Genomic DNA, 22,178 nt, shown 5'->3' with positions numbered 1-22,178 from the left:
TGTTCCTATTAGGAAGGTCCATTACTTCATGCTTTGTTAGAAGTGAGAGGCCTCTGTGATGACTGCTCTATCTTGCCATCCTGAAAGCAGAAGCCCACTGGGAGAGCCAAGCTGTCAAGTTTAACATCCCTCACTCTCGAGTCGAAGGCATGGCTCTCATTCAGCTTCACTAAAAGCTAAATTGCTCTCCAGTCAACATAAAGCAATAGATCAAGAGCTGCAAGAGCCAGATAAGAGGTGCCTCCTAATTCGAAGCAGCTTGAAAGTAAAAATGATTCACCCCTCAGTGGGAATTCTTAGATCTGCTCTGATAAGAAGATGTGCCTCCGACCTGTTTCATTGTTCTGCTTTTCCTGTGTTGTTGTGCTGCCAAGGTTCTCTGCACAGAAAAAAACAGGCAATCTGTTATGGACAGATGCAGAGCAAAAATGTAATTTAACAGTAAAGCAGGTGATCTCTCTGTGAGATAACACAGGATCTAGACATTTAGGGTTTTTTTGCAACAGAAAAGAAGATAAGGTTTGCTTTTGAAGCTAAAGAGAAAATGAAATGCATAAAAACTGAATTGCAAAATATCAAAGAATATTGTTTCCTGCAGAACTAGCTCACCTGTCCTCCTACATCCTAACAGATCCCAGCCCCTCCCTGCTGAGAGGATAGAATGAGACCAACCTGTTAACACTGTCCTTGATTGATCAGCTGATCTACCACAACATCCCAGACAGAACAACAACCCATGAAGCTGAACAACTGGAGTCATTTACACACCTTAAAAAGGAAAACGTAGCACATAAATGCAAACACTGGACTAAAATGAGGGCTCAAGCAGACACAAACACAATCCTCATGTTGGGGAACAGTGTTTTTTTGTCATTTGCTGAGTTGATCCCTCTACACATTACAGCTACTGTATATTGAAGCTCACTGTCATTTGTATTGACATGGTTGTCACAGTCACTTTGCTGTCGGTTGTTGTTAAGTGGGTCAGGCTAACAGAGGGCAACATTAGCCCTTAGTGAACATAGCGAATCCCCTTGTGAAACATGCAAAGAGACACATTTGAAATAGGGCACCACAATATGAGGAGAATATGCCATAGCATCGCTGAATATAATATTACTGATGTCAAATAAACTGATACTAAAGTACTGCTAAAATACAACAAATTGCTTGTTGAACTAAAAGAAAGGATATTATTTCCAGCATTGTTTTATTGAACATTGAACCAAACACAAAAGGCCCCAATAAAAAAAGGATTGAGCATCCCAATATTGCAGTTTTTCACGATGTGTTTATTTCGCAAGTTGATAAGTTGATAAGTTGATAACACCAGAAAATTAGTAGGTGATACCAACACCTGTGAAATTCCACGATTCTTGATCCCACAGTAAAAACCAAAAACAATGAATCTCATGTACTTCAACATATACAACAGCATATCGGTTTTTGAACATTTGAACACATCATGATAAGGTTATAATGTAGCTTTGCTCAATACTGACTTTTACTGGATAGAGCTTGAACGCCTCTTAATGTTACTCAATGCGACCTCCGAACGTTAGCTGTTAGCCCCGTTATTTAGCCAAGCAGGACTGTGCTGCCCACCGGCTGCTATCAGCTAACTGCTATCAGCTAACATTAGCTAGCTCTCCATCTGCAGATTTCAACACAGATTTGTTGTTCACAATGTAGCATTATCTGGGACATTTTATTTCGTCCCCCGGGGAAGGACGGGACACTGTTAGTCTCGAGCCCTGGTCCCCATTGAACTATGGTCACGTTTTCAGAATTTTGGTATGGACTTGGTACCAAAGTATTGGTTCTCGTGACATCCCTACTCTAGACTTTAACATCCTTCCACATGGTGTTTCAAGACTTTTGACAAGAGAAAGGTTTGAGATTGTCTTCAGCATCTGTCTCTCTTGCATGTCTACCGAACGCCTATGTTGTTCCTCTCTAACCTCTTTTTAACCTTTGCTTTCCTTTTCCGCTGCTGTCACTGAAGAATTGCAGGATGTATTTATAGATGCCTCTTCCTCCACAGACAAACACGTGAGACACCTTTGAAAGGCCGGTGCAGTTGTGGGCCTCTTAAGAGCTGCATTAATCGAAAGACCTTTTTACTGTCAACCCTTTGACATTACCGGGTGAATAGCTTGTTGGTCAAAATGATCATTTTAAAAATGTCTCGTATGCATACATGTAATACATTTGTGTGGCAGTTTAGCTTAAATAAAGACTTTCTTTGGCAGATGCGGGAACAAATGTCATTTAGAATGCCCACCCACACACACACACACACACACACACACACACACACACACACCTCGTTGGAAGGCAATATGCTTGGCACACCACTGACAGGCAAAGTGTCCACCCGCTGAGACATCTTGTCGGGCCCCCCCACAGCCTTTCTCCACCTCTGTTCACACTTCCTGTTTCTCATCTTCGCGGGTCGTGACAGAGCATCCACTTTTCTCTCTGATCCTATGAATGTGTGTTGATGCTTCCTGTCTGTAAATATTTTGACCCCTTGGTGCCGGTCATGACCCCCGGCAGTAATTTCCAAACGGGGAGACGTGGTTGGTTTGCCTTGATTGGCATACTGTCAGAGCGATCAACACTTAGCACAAATAGATTTTCAGACCCAGGAAGTAAATGAATTCAGTACATAGCTCAGAGGTGTCAGCAGTGGTGTGCCCAGTCAAATGAAGATCGATATCCTGATCTGTAGGTTCCTGACCCGGGACACATCGCTGGGCTGAAAGGATTGTTTTTTTTCCAGCATAAATTACTCTTTCAAGTGGGATTATTCACAAGATAAAGCAAGCAGTCAAAGAACAAAAGTGTGCTCATTACTCTTTAAGACACTCACATGAGGCGGATAAAATAACGTTCAAACTTTTCCATCTGATATACTTTGTCTTTTAAAATGCTCAGCATCATTTTAAACTTTAAACCATATTCAGCTTTTATGAGCAGTAAACAAAATATTTCAAAAATGGTATATAACACACCATCATGTAGTTATAAGCAGATATGAGGACATTTGTAAGTGTGTATTAATGTACAGTATATGTCAATTGTTCTCCTCTGAAGACACATTTTATGTTATTACAACTGTGTTGTACTATATTATCATATATCTGTCTGTTTATTCAGTTGCCTCCACATATCCATTTCCAGCCTGGTCTCCTAAACATGACATTCCCATACAACAAAAACTGCGATTGTCGATTTTGTTTCGAGGGAAACAGGGATTGTTTGTTTTTGACGCATTACAAATTTGTGATCGTAGTCGGCGTAGGGAGGAGGTCCAGGTGGATGGACGGGTCAAAAACAGGACTTTCATCGAGGAGACTCCTGTTTGTGTCCTGTGTGTAAGTCAACATTGACCTATTTTTATTGATGTCCAGAAGTTAAAGGTCCATGTGTGTAGGATTTAGGGGGATCTATTAGCAGAAATGTAATATATAATATTCATAACTATGATATTCATAACAATGCAGGTATGCAATCAAGTACATTGAAGTTCTTGCTGGTACTACGAACCCAACCTTTGTCACTTCCTTTTGTTTTCCTCCCATGTTAATCATCCTATGTCTGTTAAATATATTGGTAGGATGAGGTTTAAAAGTTCCACAGAATCATTTGTGAATGTTGACAGAACTTTCAAAATCATAATAATTTATTTTGCTTTAAATCAGAGGAAAATTATAACTCAATTTATTGACAACAGAACAGTTCATAAGCACCATGTGTGTTTAGGATGTAAAAATTGTCATTTTTGTTGGGAGATTTTTTCAAGAAACGACTGCACTCGATATCCTGACATTCAGCTGTCGCAGAAGTAGACGGATAAACTAACTAAACAGTTTTGAAAAGACAGCAGGTACGGATTAAAAAAGCTGCAGGACTGTGGCAGGCACATCCACTGGAACTATCTAGAAGCAATTTAGAAGAAAACTAGAATGACACTCGGTGGTTCTTCTGACTTCAGAGTGTTCATGAGCTTTAAGTTGTTCCGCCATGTTTCTACAGTACAGGACAGAGAAAACACTGGCCTTTTCACGTTTGTATGTTATGGAAAGGGAGGGATGAGAGGGGTGTTCAGTTGGATGCAATCTGCAACCTCTACACTAGATGACACCGCTCCTTTAAATAACCTAACAGCATCTTTTTTTTACTGTTTCAATTTAAAAACATTGACCATATGTTTGAAACTGCGACTGTAATCCAAGAGAATGCAGTTTATTTGTACGGGATCATCATTTTGTAGGAGACAGGGTCACCATATCCTCCCAGTGTAGTTGTGTTTGTGAATGACAGTGTTCTTACAGACAGGAATACCTGCATGTATTTCATTGAACCGCAGTTCTTTGATAACTTTACACATGGAGGTCAGTGTGCTCTTCACGAAGAATACCACCTAGCCTGTGAAAATAGTTGTATAATGTCTTCTGTAACTGACTCGGGATTTTTGGCTTGGAAACTACAAATTGATCACCGAAAGTTAAGTCTGACTGATACCAGATTATTCAGGCTGATATCAATATTTGGGAGTTTAAAACAAATCAGTAGATAGTATTTTTTATAAACATGTAACATTAACCAATTATTTTGATCATAATTATTTTTTTCATTAGAAAAAGTGGAACGTTAAAAAATAATCTCATCAGTGCTCATTGGTGGACAAACCATGTTTTTTCTAAATGTCCTTAAAACTCGTTTGGTCTTTCTGTATTGCAATTTCTCGTTAGTTATCGGCCGACATATGCACAGACACCGATATATATATATATATATATATATATATATATATATATATATATATATATATATATATATATATATATATATATCTCTGCAAAGCTGGTATATGAGCCTGGCCCGTTTATTTGTCGAGCTCAAACGAAAGCCTGACAAACCGGAGGCACCGAGTTTAAAAGTCTAATGGAGAGAAGCTATTGGTTGCTTTGTGGGAAGTGTAGTATGAATTATGTTCGTCAACGACCTCTCTTTCCACACGACAATAAACACGAACAGTGGCGTTGTTAAATATGCAATATCGTTGATGAAAAAAGACGTCTCTTAAATGTGGTTGGAAAAACTACAGTAAAACGTCCCCAAAATTGAAGTTGTTGATTAATGCATATTTTTGCATGTTGGGCGGATTGGCTCTCATAACGGGCTGGTGCAACTGGATGGATAAAAAAAACAACACTTTAGAATCAAGCATTTCTTTACCTGATATCTCAGCCTCTCCTGAATCGATTATAGTGCGATAATAAATCGCTCCAGCACCCCTGGAAATATTTTTGTCGAACACCCTAGTATTAAATGTGACTTCATGTGGTGCTCACTTACCCAGAATCCTCAGCTGAGTCACAGCCCCATGGAGACCGAAGAACATCCAGAGTGGGCGGGAGTTGTCCACACACACCTGCATGCCCACATTGGTGCCGTTGTGGCTGAGGATGACCTCCCCCTCCTGGTTGACCAGGAAGCCCAGGATGTCACTGCTTTGGAGAGGCGTCGGCACCCGACACACCGCCCAAAACTCCTTCCTGTCTACCAGAGCCTCTGGATTGTAGGGCAAGTCACTGGGGCGCAGCACCGCTGGGTCGCATGACGTCACGCCGTAGGACAATGAGCCAGAGCGTGCCGGGCTGGACTTGGTGACTTTGATGAAGACGGTCTCTCCGGTGCGCAGGGGCCGGTTGGTGAAGACGAGAGTGCGTTCGTCTCGTGCGTGCTCGGATCGCGCCACCGTCTGCTCGTCCAGCGTCTTGATGTGGGCGCCACGCAGCTGGTGGAAGTGGAGGTCGCTTTCCAGGGCGGATGGCAGCAGAGAGGACTGCTGAGAGTTCAGGGAGTTCTGGGGTATGGGGCAGGTGGAGGAAGAGGAGGTAGAGGCCAGGTGGAGGGTGTGGCGGTGGGAGTGATTGTGGCCGTTGCTTCCGTCCTCCTGCTGCAGGTTGAGGTCACACAGGCTGACGGACAGACGGGAGTCGTCAGCTTCACGCCGGAGAGAGGAGGAGCGCACTGTGGTGAAGGAGCGCGGGCGTAGGCAGTCGGGAGGAACAATCTCACTGTCTGGAAAGAGATGGAGACGGAGAGAGAACAACGCTTAATAGTGGTCCTACTGTGTTTTGCTTTGCAATTGGCCTCAGACCTGTGGCAGTGAAGTTTGCAGTCAGCTGAATCCCTGAATTGTGAGCAAACAATTCTCAGAAGAGCTGAATCTGCAGCTCGTCTGACAACAAGATAATGATAAAAAAAAAAGAGGGAGAGCAATTTAACTTCAGTTGCACAAGTTGAAGGCGATGTAGGGAAGTTCTAATTACTCAGTGTGTCAGGAAGTGTGTTCAAAGATAAAGACATTAAAGTAGTCGGTTGCTCCCATATCTGCACACAGCTGAATCATCTACTGTAGCTTTAGACAAGAAAATGCTGTCTGGTGTCAGTTAGCAAGGAACAAATTACTTTCCTCAAACTAAATGAAATACATGCGCATGTTTGTGTGTGAGTGTGTAGGTTTGTGTCAGTTGCATGCCTTGCAATCCATAGTACAGTATCACTCTACAGCGAACCGTTAATGTCATCCAGTACGTGTCTCTAATAGTAAGAGTGGTGGTCACATGCACACAAATACAAACACACTTACTCCCACTGATAAGCTGCCCTCAGGTTGCTTACAGTCTCATCCTACGCCTCGACACGGTGCTCAAAATAACACCCCTGAATGTGCTCTCCCTCTCGGTCCCCCCCACCAGGCTGAGGTAAAATTAGCCTGCCGTCCAGACAGAGACCCCCGCTTACTCCGAGATTGGGTGGGAGTGTGTTTGTGTGTGATGTATGCATGTGTTTTTGTAGGGGCTGACAGACTGAAGAAACAAGAGACGGAGAAGAAATAGACGATGACCTCTTCTCCCCCAACAGGAGGTTATGGAGGTACTGAGAGACTCTCCTCAGTCAAAGCAAGAGGTGGAGGGGAGAAATTGAGACAAAAAAGAGGGGGCTGGGGGGAGGATGGGGGATGAAATACAGCTACCAGTGGCCTTCTGTGAGTACTGATCAGCTCTGGGCCCCTCAATCTGACCAGGATATGAGAGCCTGACTCCAGATAAATGTTTTAATAAGTTTAAGAACAGTTGTTTTTTTGTAGCACCCCCTAGAGGTCGATTTCAATGAAACTTTAGGGTATGTTTCAGGTGCTCTCGTAGACAAATCCTGCGAATTATGTGATGATTGGCAAAATGGTTGTTGACTTCGGTCTGGGTATTTCCTGAGCCGCGCCCTTTTAAAATCCATTGGTCAATATTTTGAAAACTAAATAAGATGACAACAAGCTTTTGAACTTTTGGCAATGATCGTCCAAGAATGATCCATGGATCTGTATCAATCAGACCCAGGGTTTAGGAGAAGATGTCCAAAATGTAAAATGGCAGAAAGTCTAGTCAGGCGAACTTTAGTGGTTCTTACGGCTTTTTTTGCAGAACATATGGAGCTGGACATGTGAGTCACATTTCACTCAATCTGTATCAGCTTCCTCTTGTCCTTCCTCTCAAATATAGTGGAGACGCAGCCACCTCTACCTCTGACCAGCCTACTCTGATGGATAGCTTGTGAATTTAGACAGTAGCTTGTAACTAAAGCACTCAGATACATGTAGTGCACTAAAAACTACTATATTTACCTCTGAGGTGTAATGGAGTAGAAAGTAGAAAGTAGCATAAGATGGAAATGCCCAAGTGAAATACAAGTTTCTAAAAATTTGACTTAACTACAGTACTTGATTTAATGTACTTAGCAACTTTCACGTGAAAAAGAAGTATTCAGAATAGTATGGTACAGAACTATTATGATCAAAATATACTAAAAATACTAAAAGTAATAGTCAAATAGATTAAATTACTTAATTATAAATGCTGATTCATTGATATGTTCATCATCTTAATGTTGAAGCTGTTCAAGGTGGAGCTTAAGAACACACTCAGTTACCAACACACTCAACCAAGTTGCCTTCAGGAAATGTGGCTGCATACTGCACACGCTTTAAACTGCAACAGCATAGTGAAGAAAAAGCCTACGTTACTTTATTCATTTATTATTTTATAATCCTTTATTAGTCCCGCAGTGGGGACATTTACAAGTTCTCTGCATTAACCCATGCTTAGTATATATAGGGAGCAGTGGGCTATTGAGAAGCACCTGGGGAGCAGTTAGGGGTTCAGCGTCTTGCTCAGGGACACTTCGGCACAAGACATGTGGTAGCCAAGGATCAAACCGCCAAGCTTACAATTTCCGGACGACCCTCTCTACCCCATCAGCCATAGTGTGTTTATAAGGTTACTTGATGGGGAAAACAATTTCACGATTATATCACAATATTTGCGTAGATGTTCAACTCATACATTCTTGTTTGGATTTCAGGCAAGAGCAATACTAAGAGTAGAGAGTTAATCTGCGGTTGGCTTTTACCCGCTGGAAAGCACCTTAACGGTCAGGGGGGGGTGGCTTCTGGTGTCGTTGAGCCCGGAAGGATGGGCCAACTTTGAATGCCGTGTTTAACAACTGCAACCGACAAATCCTTCTCATCGTGCTTTTAACTTTTGTAAATGAGCTCAGAAAAAGGTCTTATTTATCTGTCATTGTTAATGTTAGCCTATTGACTATGAAGGTTCTGCAAGAGAGGAGACTGACCAGCAACAGTTATGTACATGCATGTAGCCTATTAATTTATGTTTTGGCCATGTTTTATCATTAGTAGATTTAAAAGGAATCCCTATAAAAAAATGCAGATTAAGATCACATTGTGGCCACTTGTTTGCCACTCAGTTACAGGCCACCTACCACTAAATGTAAACTCTTCTGATGCTCTCCCTCAAAGCTGAAAGGGACACGAGCCGAAGGGAGATAGATTTGTGACGGACATTATCGGCTGAAACAGGAACACTGTGGGCCCTGTTTCAGAAAGTCTGAGCCTAAGCCTGAACTCTGAATCCAATCATCCTGAGATGGAAAAAAAAGCAGCTGATCAGAGTCAGTTGAATCAAGTTTGTTCACGCTTAGTTAAGCTTGTGTGCGTTACAAATGAAAAAAGCCATTGTTAATGGAGCTCCGATACTACGATTCACTATGGCAAGCTTGCCAGATTTTGGTGGATGCTAGCTAAGCTACTGCTCAAGCTTTAAACTTTCCTGTTACTTGAGCCGCCAAGTGCAAATCAGAGTCAACGCCATTTGCTTCACTCAGAGGCCAACCCTACCATAATAACACTACTTTAGGAGCAACAGAATTCAGATGGCGGCTGGTACCACGGTTTCACAAGCGTGTCGGGAAAGCATTGTCTGTTATGGGCTGCTGTCGAAACATGGAAGAGGACCTCCTCCCTATGTAGATATGAAGGGATCTTTCTAAGCTAACGAAGATGCAATGATTCTTATTTTCAGGTGATTATGCACTAATGAAATCATTGTTATGAATATTATATTACATTTCTGCCAATAGATCTAAATAAAAGTTATATGCTGGACATTTTATGCATGAATGACAAAAAAAATTATATCTAAAATCTAAATGAAATAAAACTGCACTATGCATTCTGCTACATTTGGATTATGGGTTACTTTTGGATTTATTACACATTTCAAATCGGTACCAAAGAAGTATTCCGTTTAAATACCCAGCCCTACAGTCATTCCAGAACTCCACATCCTAACTAAAACCACTTCTCTGAGTTAACCTAAGAGTAGACGTCCCTTAACCAACAAAGACAGTGGCTGACATGAAGCATCATGCCGCGAATGTGTTCAACTGAACTGGAGATGACAGCGATCCCCTCAGTGTTTGATCTCCTTCCAGTGGTGTGACTGATTTTCTGTATCACCACTGTGATGCTGTCTGATGAGTCCTCGTACACTGTAAAGCTAATATGGAATCACTGCTCCCTCAAAGTCATGTCAGCCGTCAATTCATGTTAGCTGCTAACCCAGAGAACAATGTTTTGTGATTCATGTTTAATGGAACTAAGGCCCTGTAATCGTGCTAATTGGTTTTTCAGAAAGGCATAAAACGGAGAGGACGGTGCCTTTGGCACACAGGGCGACTCCCACAGACTGCTAATCAACCATTAAGCACCTCAGCGCTCAGGAGCGAGCAGCAGTTAACTGTGCGTCCCAGAGGCTAATAGGTGACTATACCAACCAGCTGGGATTTCATCTACTATTCTCTCTGCTATCAATCCTCTGATGGACTCTCAGCCTTCATGAAAACCCCGGCCAGCACCAAGACGACGGGCTGTGAGAATGAACACAGCCTGACGACGTATGGCTGTTAAGTCGTCATTGAACAACTCAATCTGCCATTTCCTGAATTTATGCCATTTCTTCAGACAGAGAGATACTTGCTAAAGGGAGGCCTTTAATGAAGTAGAGAGAGCTTAATGTGGCTCTGGGGAGGCTGATTGGGATGCTGAGCCGGCAGCGGGCCACTCTCTCCGACTTTTTGGGGGATTTCAATTATATCACCAAACAAAACTGTATGTGTGTGGGTCTTCCAGAGACAGATTTCTCCGCTGCCCATCACTCCATCCTAAATTGGATTACGAATGGACAGACTTTGTTGCAACACCTTCGGGACATGCGGTAGGGACCGGAGCTGCTGAGAGGATGATGACATGTCGCGGGGGATAACAGCAGATGGGAAGGAGAACAGAGCGGAGAGGTAAAGCCAGGAAGGGGAGGTGACAATGCTGGATTTATGTTGGAAGGAGTCAGTGAAGGGTTCCAAACAGGCGCAAATCAGAGCTCTCTCTGTGCATGTCACTCTGACTTTTAAGTCCAACGCAGACTGTGTGAACACAAACAGTAAATTGATTCCTTAAAAAAAAAAAAGCTTCTCCGAGGGTTTACGTTCCTTCCTTACATCCTCTCCCTTTTCCTTGCTCACTTTTCAAAGAGAAGTCATTGCAAAGCCTTATTGGCATGTGTGCCATGTGTTCTTCTTTTGCTACTTTATTCATCAAAGGCTGGTGAGATGGAGGCACTGTATGTGTTGTTAGCCTCCAGGACAGAAAGATGAATGAAGGCGCTGAAGAACATTTACCATGCATTTGAAAAAGCTTGTGTGTGTGTGTGTGTGTGAGTGTACTCTTGTGTGTATCTGTTTGTGAGCTCAGCAGCTGCTGCTTGCTAACCGTGGTGCACCTGCGTTTTTAGCTGATACAATCCTTTTGTCTTATTGGTCCCTTTCAAATCCGCCACTCACAGATGCTCCCTCCCATTGGCCAAGGCCAGAATTTTGCACATTTAACATTGTGTGTGTGTGTGTGTGTGTGTGTGTGTGTGTGTGTGTGTGTGTGTGTGTGTGTGTGTGTGTCTCATGTAGGAGGACATTGTAATGGGGCCATGGAGGATGCAGCTGCTGACACTGTGAGTCTGGGAGAAAAGGGGGGGGGGGGGGGGGGGGGTTATCACCTGATTCTTCACTTTTTATTGAATTTCAAACCAAATGTAGCACCTGTTGGACTGAACCATTCATTCGTTCAGGCAGGGGAGCGTGAGAGTTATGGGTCAGCCCATTTGGAATGCCTTTTTTTCTCCCCTTAGAGCGTGTTTTGATTTGAATAACTAAGCACCTGCTGGACTAATCCATCGTATATACATGGACGGGGGTGGGGGGGTGGCAGCGTGTCTGTCTTGGCCCTCACAGGCATTGGCTCACGCTGTAAATGTTTTTGACTAGGGAATAGCCACAAAGCAGGCTAGCTAATGCTGTGCATGGGGAGGTGGATAGTGGCACAGGCGGGCTTAGTGGCTTTGCTAGCATGAGCAGACGGAACTAACTCGCAAAGGGTTTGAGCCGATGACGGAGCGGGGGGGGGGGGGGGGGGGGGGGGGGGGGGATTTACTCCGTCTCACGCACACAATCTATCTCACAGGGCTTATCTTTATCCATAGGCTCTGGAGGGTTTCATCTGATGTCGGCAAAGGTGAAGAGAAAGAGAGCTGGAACTAGGAAGAGGGAATGAAATGGGAGAGGAGAGATTGTTGGAAGAGACAACAGGACATGAGGACAGAAGGTGCAAAGGGAACTGTTCGGATCAGCTGGGAAGGCAGAGGCTAGAGACGGATATCCAGAGAGATTTGGAGTGCATAAAGTCAGGGAGACCAAAGAGGCAGCGCATAGCTCAGACACCGACCAAGCGAGTGAGAGGCCGAGATATAAAACAGCCGAGATATAAAACGGCAGAGAGAGAGAGAGAGAGAGAGAGAGAGAGAGAGAGAGAGAGAGAGAGAGAGAGAGAGAGAGAGAGAGAGAGAGAGAGAGAGAGAGAGAGAGAGAGAAGAAGAAGAGGAGAAGAGAGATGGAGTCAGAGGGGTCTTTGTGCTAGATGTTTGGGATGTTCTTTATTCCCTGGCGTTGGCCCAATCCCTAGTCCTGATCGGGCTGGGCGGCTTTGAACCCGGGGCTTTTGGAAATAGCAGCAGGCTCCCGGGGCGACACATGGCCATAACAAAGAGCCAGGCAAAATGCCCGGTAAGTCACAAAAGCTCTGTCCCTTAGGTCATCGGCAGAATCCAGAATCCTCCCCCCCTGCCAATCAGCATGCCAGGCCCTCAGCGTCGTTAATAACCTCCATCATAAGGTTCTTATGTTTAAGCCCCCCTGTTTTATTCCTGTGCTCACGCAGGAAGGCTGATATGAGGTTGATTATTTGTCACTGGTGGGAAGGCCTCAACTCATGCATGTCCACCCCTTTGCTATCATTCACATTTATAGAAAACTGGTGCAGCTCCTAAAGCTGCACTAATGTTTCCATTCACAGTGGATGCGGTGACTGTGTGTGCGACTCACCGGATGTAGACATTAGCCCTGTATGGTGACTGAAAAACGACTGAAGCAATTAATTGATTATCAAAATAGTAGTAGTCGAATATTGAATGATCAATTAATCGTTGCAATTCTAATCTAAATATCTTTATTATGAGATAAAAACAATCAGGAAGTCAGAGTTTCACTGTTCAGCCTTGTCGTCTTTGGATTACCTCGGTTTGAATCCTGTATGATCATCTGCCTGCTCAGGTTCCTTGTCTCATCCGGCTTCTTTTTATTCATGTAGCAGTGTTCCCACAATGTGTTTGCTTTAACTTATCATGAAGTAAATGTTAATTGCACAGTGTAATGACACCATCAACATTGGTTCCCTATATGCCTAACACGGAGGCTTCGTGGTCTGAACCAAGGGGGGTGGGGCCTATAATAATAGAAGCATAATCACAGCACATGAGTAATATGGCAGCCTTATTTTGGACTGGTGAATGTGATCGAGTACCATGACAGTGTGTGTCATAAAGGAACACTCATACACCATGTGACCCCCTGATGTCCCTCTGTCTCAGGCAGGGGACAGTAAATATGGATTTGGCTCTCCTGGCGCTGCTTCAGAGGGCCGAGCATCTTCAGAGGTTCTTCACTGAACGTCACACTTTGAACTATTGGTAAGATAACTTCTTGAGCACAGGAAAGGCACACAGAGATGGTAGGTATCTGTTGAATTAAGTTCGAAGGGGAATTATTTTACTCCTGACTTCTGATACCTCTTCAAAAAGGTATTTAGTGACCTGGAGCATCCAGCCAAGGTACACTACCTTCAAAATCTAAATGCCAAATCAAACAAATCCAGTTTATTCTTCTTGGCCTTCAGAGCACTCTGACCAACATGCATCACAAATTATATGAAGCAAACTAAAGCCAAGAAACACAACACTGATAAAATTGCTTTGCTTGATGCATAGAGGTCTTTAAAAGACAAAGCTACATTTCCTAAGTACAGAAAAGGCAGATTTACGCCATCTTTTCTGTTTTGTGTGTTTTTGTTGGAGGGTCTGTGTGAAGCTTCAGGACTTGTACATAAGTGCTACTATTAACTGGGAGGCTGAGTCCTGCCAAGTCAAACCAGTCAAGTGCGCGTAATAATCAAATCATCATTTCACTGAAAAGTAATGGGTTTCTCCCAGAAGTATGGGAACCCTGGTCTGTCTCTCTCTCTCTCTGAGCTGGATAACACAACAAAGGTTCCTAATAGACTTCTGTCATTCCAGATGACTTCATGTTCCTGGAGTCCTCGGAGTGGAGCCAGAGCATAGTACGGAGAGAGCCAAGGCACAGCCAGTGGCCAAAAGGGGAAAAAAAGGTCTTTTCTTGCAAATAGCCTTTGTGTTGCATTCTGATTGTGTTTTTTATTCTACCAGTGTAGAATAAAGTAACATTTAAAGTGTTTGTTTCTCTGAACACCTTGGGACTTGAGATATGCAAGTCTTTAACAGTAATTAGTCTCTGTGTAGCTGTGGGCTAAAGAAAACAGGTTATGTAGTTTTCTTAAATGCAGTCCTTATTTTACTTGAAATGAGAGAAGAACATTTATTTATTATTAAATTATGTATTATTTATAATTCATCCAGTTCAATTTGAAAACGAATACATTTTGTATTATTCAATTGAACTTTCTTTATTTGATTTGACAGTCAGTTGTTGACTACATATAGACGTTAATACAACTGTAGGCTACTTCAATACATATGGCATGAAATCATAGCAGAACTTAGACATTACTGTGATGTTCCGGACCTTTGCATGAGGAAATTCTCTCTAACTGGACCTCGTTGAATTTGAAGCAGAGGCTAACACCACATTTAAATGTGAGTCCACACGAGGCCAACCACATGAACTTCTTCCACTCCCCCCACTCTTCCATAGACCCATTTTCGTCTTTTTTAGCAGGGGCAGTGAATGTTAAGGGGCTATAGCACATCAGCAGAAGATGACACATAGGTGGGATACATCATCTAAAAGCTGGAAACCTGAAGATTCATTTGAGATGCAGCTCAGCAGTGTGAGTTTTAGTCACACATCTGTAATAAACCTATTCAAATGTTTAAAGTGTGGAGTGTGAAAGTGCTTAGAACATAATGATGGAGGTAAATGATGGCCATCCCCATGATCAGTTTTGTCTCATAAACTGTTGCATCCACCTGCAGCATTACTTAGCCTAAAGAGCGAGATAATCCACACAGGGAGGGCGGGACAGGAGGTGGATGGGACAAACAAAACAGGACTTTGGTTCTGGAGGCTGATGTTTGTTTTCATTGCTAAGCCAAAAGTAAACTTTAACATATTGTCACGTCAGTTTTTAGTCACGTGAGTCATGAGTGTTGTTAGTCGTTAGACAATGTGTTAGGATAATAATGATCTTTCCGAGGGTTTGTAAAGGGACTGTTGAAGCTCCACATATACAACAGTATAAGTATTAGTATAGGATGTGTTTGCTCCAGGCTTCAACACATTTGTAACACAAAGAAACGGGGGGTGCTGCCGCGCCTTCATCCATCAAGCACTTCAGCTTCCAGGATGAGTTGTCCTTTTCACCTAGCTCACATCTGTCATCTTTACACTAAAGAACATTGCTACAATCGGTGTCCTGCAAACTAAACGACACGGTTATCTAAAAATGGAAAATGGACTTGTAGAGACTTTTTCTAGTCTTCCGACTACTCAAAGCTCTTTAACACTACATGTCATCATTTGCACCCATTCACACACTGATGGCAGGGGCTACCATGCAAGGTGCCACATGTTCATCAGGACTATCTAACATTCATACCCATTCATACACACCGCAGGCACAGCCAACGGCAGCAATTTGGGGTTAAGTGTCTTGCCTAAGGACACGTCGACATGGACTAGCGGAATTGGGGATTCGAACTCCGCTCTATCACTGAGCCTCAGTCGCTCCCACATAAAAGAGAGGAGGTGCAGTGATACATCAAAGAAAGAGCACATATGTTTGAGTGTCAGATTATGCATGTGAAACCTGCATCGTATTTTCTGTCCATTTCTACAACTGCCAATCACGTAGAGTGACAGCAAACACTGTTGCTTCCAGATGGTGCAATGGGACCTCTTTCTTCTGTCAAGACATACAGTGTCATTCAATCGATCACCTGAGGACAATCTCTCATAACATAGCAGACTTCAGTGTCTCGACCACACAGTGTAAATGCGGTTTTCTCTGATGGACCACAGAGACAGCCTCTTCGAGGACACTATGTTTCTGTGCAAACTAAATTAACTGCTGCATTCTTTGAGTTTGACAGCTAGACTGGCAAACCCCTTCTCTGAATCAACCTGGTTGAAAGGTGTTAGCGGCCTCAAGGCTTTGCAATCAGACTGTATTCTCCCGTCCTTCAGGGAAGTCCCACACTGGGCCCCTCTTGATTAAAGCTCCACTGTGACTGACTCATACAATTGTGAGTTCTGCTGGCTTTACAACAGCTGGAATTACTCAGTAACTCAGCCGCCTTCCCAATGTCAAGTTAAGTTCTTCTGTGTGCATGATGTGTGTGTATGTGTGCGTACGCATGCAAGGGACCGCTAACCTTGGGGACTGGGACATTGGGTATAAATTAAACAACCTTTTTTTGGCTTGTTGGATTTCAAGCCCATGGGGACAGCTTCAGTGTGCCCCAAAGATTACTCTGCCAAACCGCTGCAATATTGTATTTGCTCCGTTCAAGGCCAGGTACAGTCAGAGACCTAAGCAGGGACATCACCGCATCTGACACCTTTTCTTTGTGGCACAAGCATAAAAACATGGAGGTGTTCAAGTATGCTGGCCTCTCTTTATGGGTTACTCTGTGGGGAAAACTAAGTTTGTCTTACCCTCAAAAAAGTGAAATCAATACTTTTTTTCTCCCACTAAACGTTATTACAGAAGCAGCCATTTGACATTAGCATGACCGGTTTAGTATCAATGAATTCATTGCAACATTCATATTATAGGGCTACCATCCTAAAAACTGAAAAAGACAGTTGTCTAATGTTAATGCCAGTCAGATGATCCTTTTCAGAGGGTTAAAAGTAGGCCAAATGGTAAATGGACTGTACTTGCATAGGGCTTTTCTAAATCTTTCCGACCACTTAAAGCGCTTGAGTAAACCAAGTAAACCAAGAGCTGAGGAAGAGAAAAAGCATGGTGATCAAGGCAGGAAGAGTCTAATTAAAACATAAGCTATGGTTCTATTTTCACTTTTGGATTGTTAAAGTTTGTTAGAAATAGGCCTTCCAGGAGGCAGCAGTTTCAGTTTTGGCCTATATTCAAAAAGGACAACTTCACTTAAAAGAGCTTACCTTGTTTTTTCAAAGTGTTACTGGTACATTCTGTTCAGATTTCTTCATTCTTCCAAAATTCTTTTTCCAAAAAGGTGTCTTGTGTGAAACTGAAGCTGCTTATGTATAGGGCCCAGAATTTTGTTGGATGCCACATCATTTGTTCTGTCTCAGCTTCATGAGCAGGATGGAAGATGGAAGGGGAAACTCCTAAATTGCTGTCATCATGCTCAGAGGGTGTGAAACCACTAAATCACTCCTGCCCCCCCATTTGTTTCTGCCATGTATGATGTATCACCCTGGTGAATCCTTCGGGGTGGATTATCACATGATACAGCTCCTATTTCAATCTTTCTACATCAAAGCCGCTTCAAATGTTGCCCGCGGTCGTCCTTTGCTCTTTTACTTCTGCTCTGACCTCAGAGCTGCCTCAGGACGCTGAACTGATGATACATCTTAAAATACAAAGTCGCATGCAAAACGTTCGCTCTGAACATGTGCTAAGATATAAAAACTAAAAGTCGACTGGAACAAAAGGACAGAAATGAAACGTGTGAATTGAGGTGAAGCTTTTAAAAAGCTGCAGCCTCTTCTCTCACACTGCTTCACTGAAAGTCATTGGACCTAACCGGAACATACCACCTGCCCAGGTAAGTAAAGGGTGAGCTGAACCCAGCAAGCTTCCACATCACACAGAAGAGTGAACACACCCCTAATACAAGATGTCTAAGTTACTGCTGACATCTTGTATTATGGGGCGGCTGTGGCTCAGTGTTTTTCACTATTTTAAAATACATTTTAAATAAACAATGACTAGTTATCTTTGTTGTGAATTACCTTTTTTAAGGTTCGGATGTCGCTCATGGAGGAGGACAGGGTGAGGTTTCACACATGCCATTTTTTTGCATTTTTGAATTTCACATTCCAATTCTACACAGAGAGTGAGCTGTGATACACAGGAGCAACATAATGCAACAGCTTGGAGAAGCACGTCATGTGGTATGAAGATGGCTGTGTGTAGTACTATCCCTGCTGAATGCAGACACTAGAGGCCCCCCCCGATAATTTACATTATGAAAGGCCTACATACACGAGCTGTTCAAAATGTCTTTGAGCAGGAAAACTTAATCCACCATAGAATTTTAATTCATGCTTTATGTAGCGAGGATTATAGTATTTCTAAGGAGGCACAATGAATAATCTCACTCGCTGCTGAAAAACACTGATATGGAGAGAATAGAAATGTTATTGATCCTACAGGCGCAAAGAATAGATGGGTAGCAGATTTTGAGTGAGAATGTGATAAATAAAGAGCTAAATTAAAGTGAAAGCATTTGTAACGGAACATTTAGTTCTGAGGTGGCTATTTAGTATTGGCAAATGCTTATTTTTTATCATTTCTATTGTTATATGTGCTGCCTGCAGAGCTGCGGGTTTATTTGAGAATCCAAGGCTGGAAAAAGGAAAAACAGCTCCTCAAATGCCAGATAAAATAAGGAGTGAAAGCGAGATGAAGGCCTCAGATGTGGAAGCCCAAGGGCTTATCCGAGGATAGGGAAAGGTTCATGGAGCGTTGCACACGGAAACGTGATGCACAGAGCTGACACAATTGGCCATTCAGCGTCACAAAGGGCCGTGTCTAGTCTGGATGATGTATTTCTATCTCGACCTTCGGTAGTGTTCCCCCCCTTTGAACAGGCCCCTGTTTGTGGTGGCAGATGTCAGTCAGTTGGCCCCCTGAGGAACATGAGCCACTCTGTAGGCGGCTCTGCATATGGCCTGACTGTAAAAAGACAGTAGGAATGACTTAAGTTGGGCTAAGGAGAAGCCCCGGTTTGGGTGCTTGGAGCAGAGTTTCAAAGAGGTCAGACGTCTCTCAGAACGATGAGTTACACAGAATTCAATCAGAGCAAACCTTGAGGGGGTAAGCCTGAATAGTTGGTTTCCGCTACTTGATATTTGGGCCATTTTCTGTATGTCCCATTATCTGATGTCCAGCTGCTAACAGTAATCTATTAGGACAGACATACATTCAGCAACAGGACTTTGAGTTATGAACCAAACCCAACACAGAGGGGAAAACACAGAATATGGGCTCCCTCATACTCAAGACACTAAACATCCACCCCCACCACCATGAAGATACCACTCAACGCAGTAGACACAATTGCAATATCTATGAGCCACGTGACCCCTGGTCTATTTTCACAACAGCAGAAGGATGACAGCACTGGATCTCCAGGGAAAAGAAATGTGTGTCTACATTCTCTCACATCAAAGCCATACTATCCTGGGCTATGTTAAGCTACCCAGCATAGCTTGATAATGCACAGCAGTCCCCCCTCGATGCTTTTGTGTAAACATGGGGTGCCAAATATTGGCCAGATATAGATAGCCTTTGTTCATTGTTGTTCCATTGCTTCATGGAAGGCTTTACTGTACACAAATACAGGTAGGGTAACCTCTAGAAAGGACTGTTTCTTTGTCATCTGCAAAAATAAACATCTCACGGCATTTAAAAACTGCCAAAAGAAGAAAAAAAAAAAGATAGTGACAACGTAAAATTATCAGATACAGATGCTTTGACATCACGTAAAAATAAAAAGGTTTGACCGTCCACTAGTTCTATCCAGAACACTTACACACAAGGTTATACTGGGAGGACACCAGTTTACATACCATTAGCTAAAACACGGTACCAAGGCCGGAGTAACACTCTAGCAGACCTTGAGGCACAGTGGACTGTGGTTTTGCACTTGCCACCTCTGTTGAGGAGATTCAGGAGCACCCCAGGGTCAAGTTAGCTCACCACTAATCTTCAGCTTACCTAAACGAGATGGTTTGTTTCACACAACCAGCGGATAAGCCGTCGTTGAAAACTGTCTGGAAAAGCAGCAGGAACTTTGTAGGACGACTGTGGCTCAGTGGTAAAGCGTGTCATCCTTCAATCAGAGGAAAGGCAGTTCGATCCCCCGGCTCGATAGTCCCAATGTATGGGTTAGGGTTAGGGTAAGTGTATGAATGGGTGCCTGACATGTAGCGCTTTGAGTGGTCGGAAGACTAGAAAACTTCTTTCAATAAGGATAATGACCCTCCAGTTATGTAGAACTAATGACACTACAGCATCTACACTGACCTCTTCAGGAGGTCATTGGCTCCTGAAAAGCCGTCATTGGTAACAACCAACAGTCTCCTCTCCATGTCGTGTCTCAGTGTCTCACACACCTAAGCCACGCCCCTAGCTGCCAGAAGTTCCTCACAGGAAGCTGATTGGTCCGAACACAAACAATACTTGTGCTGCTGTGTAAGATGTACCTGGTTGGAACACTGAATGTAAACGGGAGTAATTGAATTCCACTGCATCCACTTTCTATAGACTATATGTTTGTTGTATGGTTTTGCTAATGGTTTCATTTTGTTTTGTATTTTTGTATTTATGTGAACAGTTTAATTATTGGGATGTAAGGCAAATTCCCTGAAGTCTCCTTGAAGCTTTTCCAAATAAACACGTGAATGATTTCAAACGCTTGTCTCTGAGTCTCGCCGGATGTAAACACATAAAGTAACGACTGTTATGGCAAAATAGGGATCTACATCTGGGGCAACTTGCCGGCTGGCCCTCTATAATCATCCTTTCACAATGCTTACATGCGTGACACTGACCTCCACTGCTGTCAAACTGTCTTCTAAGGAAACTCAAAAGGCTAAATGCAATGGCGGTCATCGATGATCGTGAGTCATTTCACTTTGATGGCCAACCATATTTATTGAAGTTGTGAATTTGCAGTACTTATCAATATTTTCGTCCTGCAGACTTTTTGTTTCATCTCCCACCCTATCCACAACCTCACACATGAACACCAACGTGAAAGTGGTCCCGGATGTAGATGCCAATGTAGTTCGTCATCATATTCTTCTATATACCCTTTTATATACTATTCTGGTAAAATCGTTCACATTTTAGTTTATGCAAATCTGTTAATCCATCTTTCACAAATTATTTTTTTTAGGCCCCACTGAGGGTTTGGGTCCCAGAGGTAGTTGCCCCTGTTTCCTGTTTGGTAATTCAGCTCTGCATTGTATGCTTCTTCAACCAGCTTACCTAGCAGCTGCACTCCGCGGGTCAGACCATAAACATCGATGAGGGCCCAGAGGGGCTCGGCTGTGCGGACTCCACTGAAGAACAGCATGGGACTGGACTCATTAATGCGGTAGAAGACTCTGCCCTTCTTGTCAACCCAAAAGGCAATAATGTTGCCCTCGTTGCCAAACTCCTCAGGCAGGGCCTTGGCCCAGAAGCCGGTCTGGGACACCAGGTCGGGGCAGGCGTACTTGGGCAGGTTGTCTGGGTTTATCCTGGAGGGGTCTTTGGCGGTGAAGCCCAGACGTAGAGCCCCGCTCCAGCAACACTGCTTTTTAGTAATCTGGGGAGAAGATAACCATATATGGCTTTATTGGTATTATTTGGAAAATTGTTTCCTAGAAATTTGATAAAAGCAGAGACTGCCATTTGACATGAGGCTGTAAATCACCCCCAACTCTCAACTTCTACATAATATTTGACTCTAAATGGTTTCCATTCCAATGCAATCACTGTGAAGATGAATCTTCACTGAGGAACTCCACATATTAAGTGTAAACCTAAGATAAAAACGGTATAATCATATTGTCAGCTTTAAGGAGTTCAAGTGCTCCACTCTGACATAGAATACCTTGAGGCGGACTTGCTCATAGAGTGCCATGGGCCTGTTGCCGAAAGTGATGGCATTGCAGAAACTGGCCTGCCTCTTGACTGTCTTCTGGGCAAGGTCCATGACGATTTGGGATCCCTTGGCGTTTGGATGAAAGAGCAGTGGGCTGATGGGAAGGGGCCCACCAACGCTGCCACACTGGATAGGCAGGCACCTCTTGGGTTTGTGGTGGCATCGGTGTGATGTGGACGGGAACGGGCCACCCAGGGAGTCTGAGCCAGACAGAGACAAAAGGAGTACAAAGTTGAGACAGTT

The 22,178-nt window shown here is 43.3% G+C and overlaps 1 protein-coding gene across 1 annotated transcript in view; it reads right to left on the bottom strand.

Moving 5' to 3' along the window:
- Nucleotides 1-22,178, bottom strand: part of neurl1aa (neuralized E3 ubiquitin protein ligase 1Aa) — a 48,250-nt gene that overhangs the window by 11,835 nt on the left and 14,237 nt on the right. Inside the window, exons 2-4 of the mRNA XM_068727611.1 lie at nucleotides 21,885-22,135; nucleotides 21,275-21,596; nucleotides 5,368-6,096 (exon numbers count right to left, since the gene is read on the bottom strand). Of these exons, the coding sequence (XP_068583712.1) occupies nucleotides 5,368-6,096; nucleotides 21,275-21,596; nucleotides 21,885-22,135 (1,302 nt within the window). The remainder of the gene's footprint in view (nucleotides 1-5,367; nucleotides 6,097-21,274; nucleotides 21,597-21,884; nucleotides 22,136-22,178) is intronic.

The sequence above is a fragment of the Cebidichthys violaceus genome, unplaced genomic scaffold (assembly GCF_023349555.1).
Source record: "Cebidichthys violaceus isolate CVI_PGR_0920_01 unplaced genomic scaffold, fCebVio1.0.p SCAF_4, whole genome shotgun sequence".
Taxonomy (NCBI): domain Eukaryota; kingdom Metazoa; phylum Chordata; class Actinopteri; order Perciformes; family Stichaeidae; genus Cebidichthys; species Cebidichthys violaceus.
This window is presented reverse-complemented; position numbering and strand designations above follow the sequence as displayed.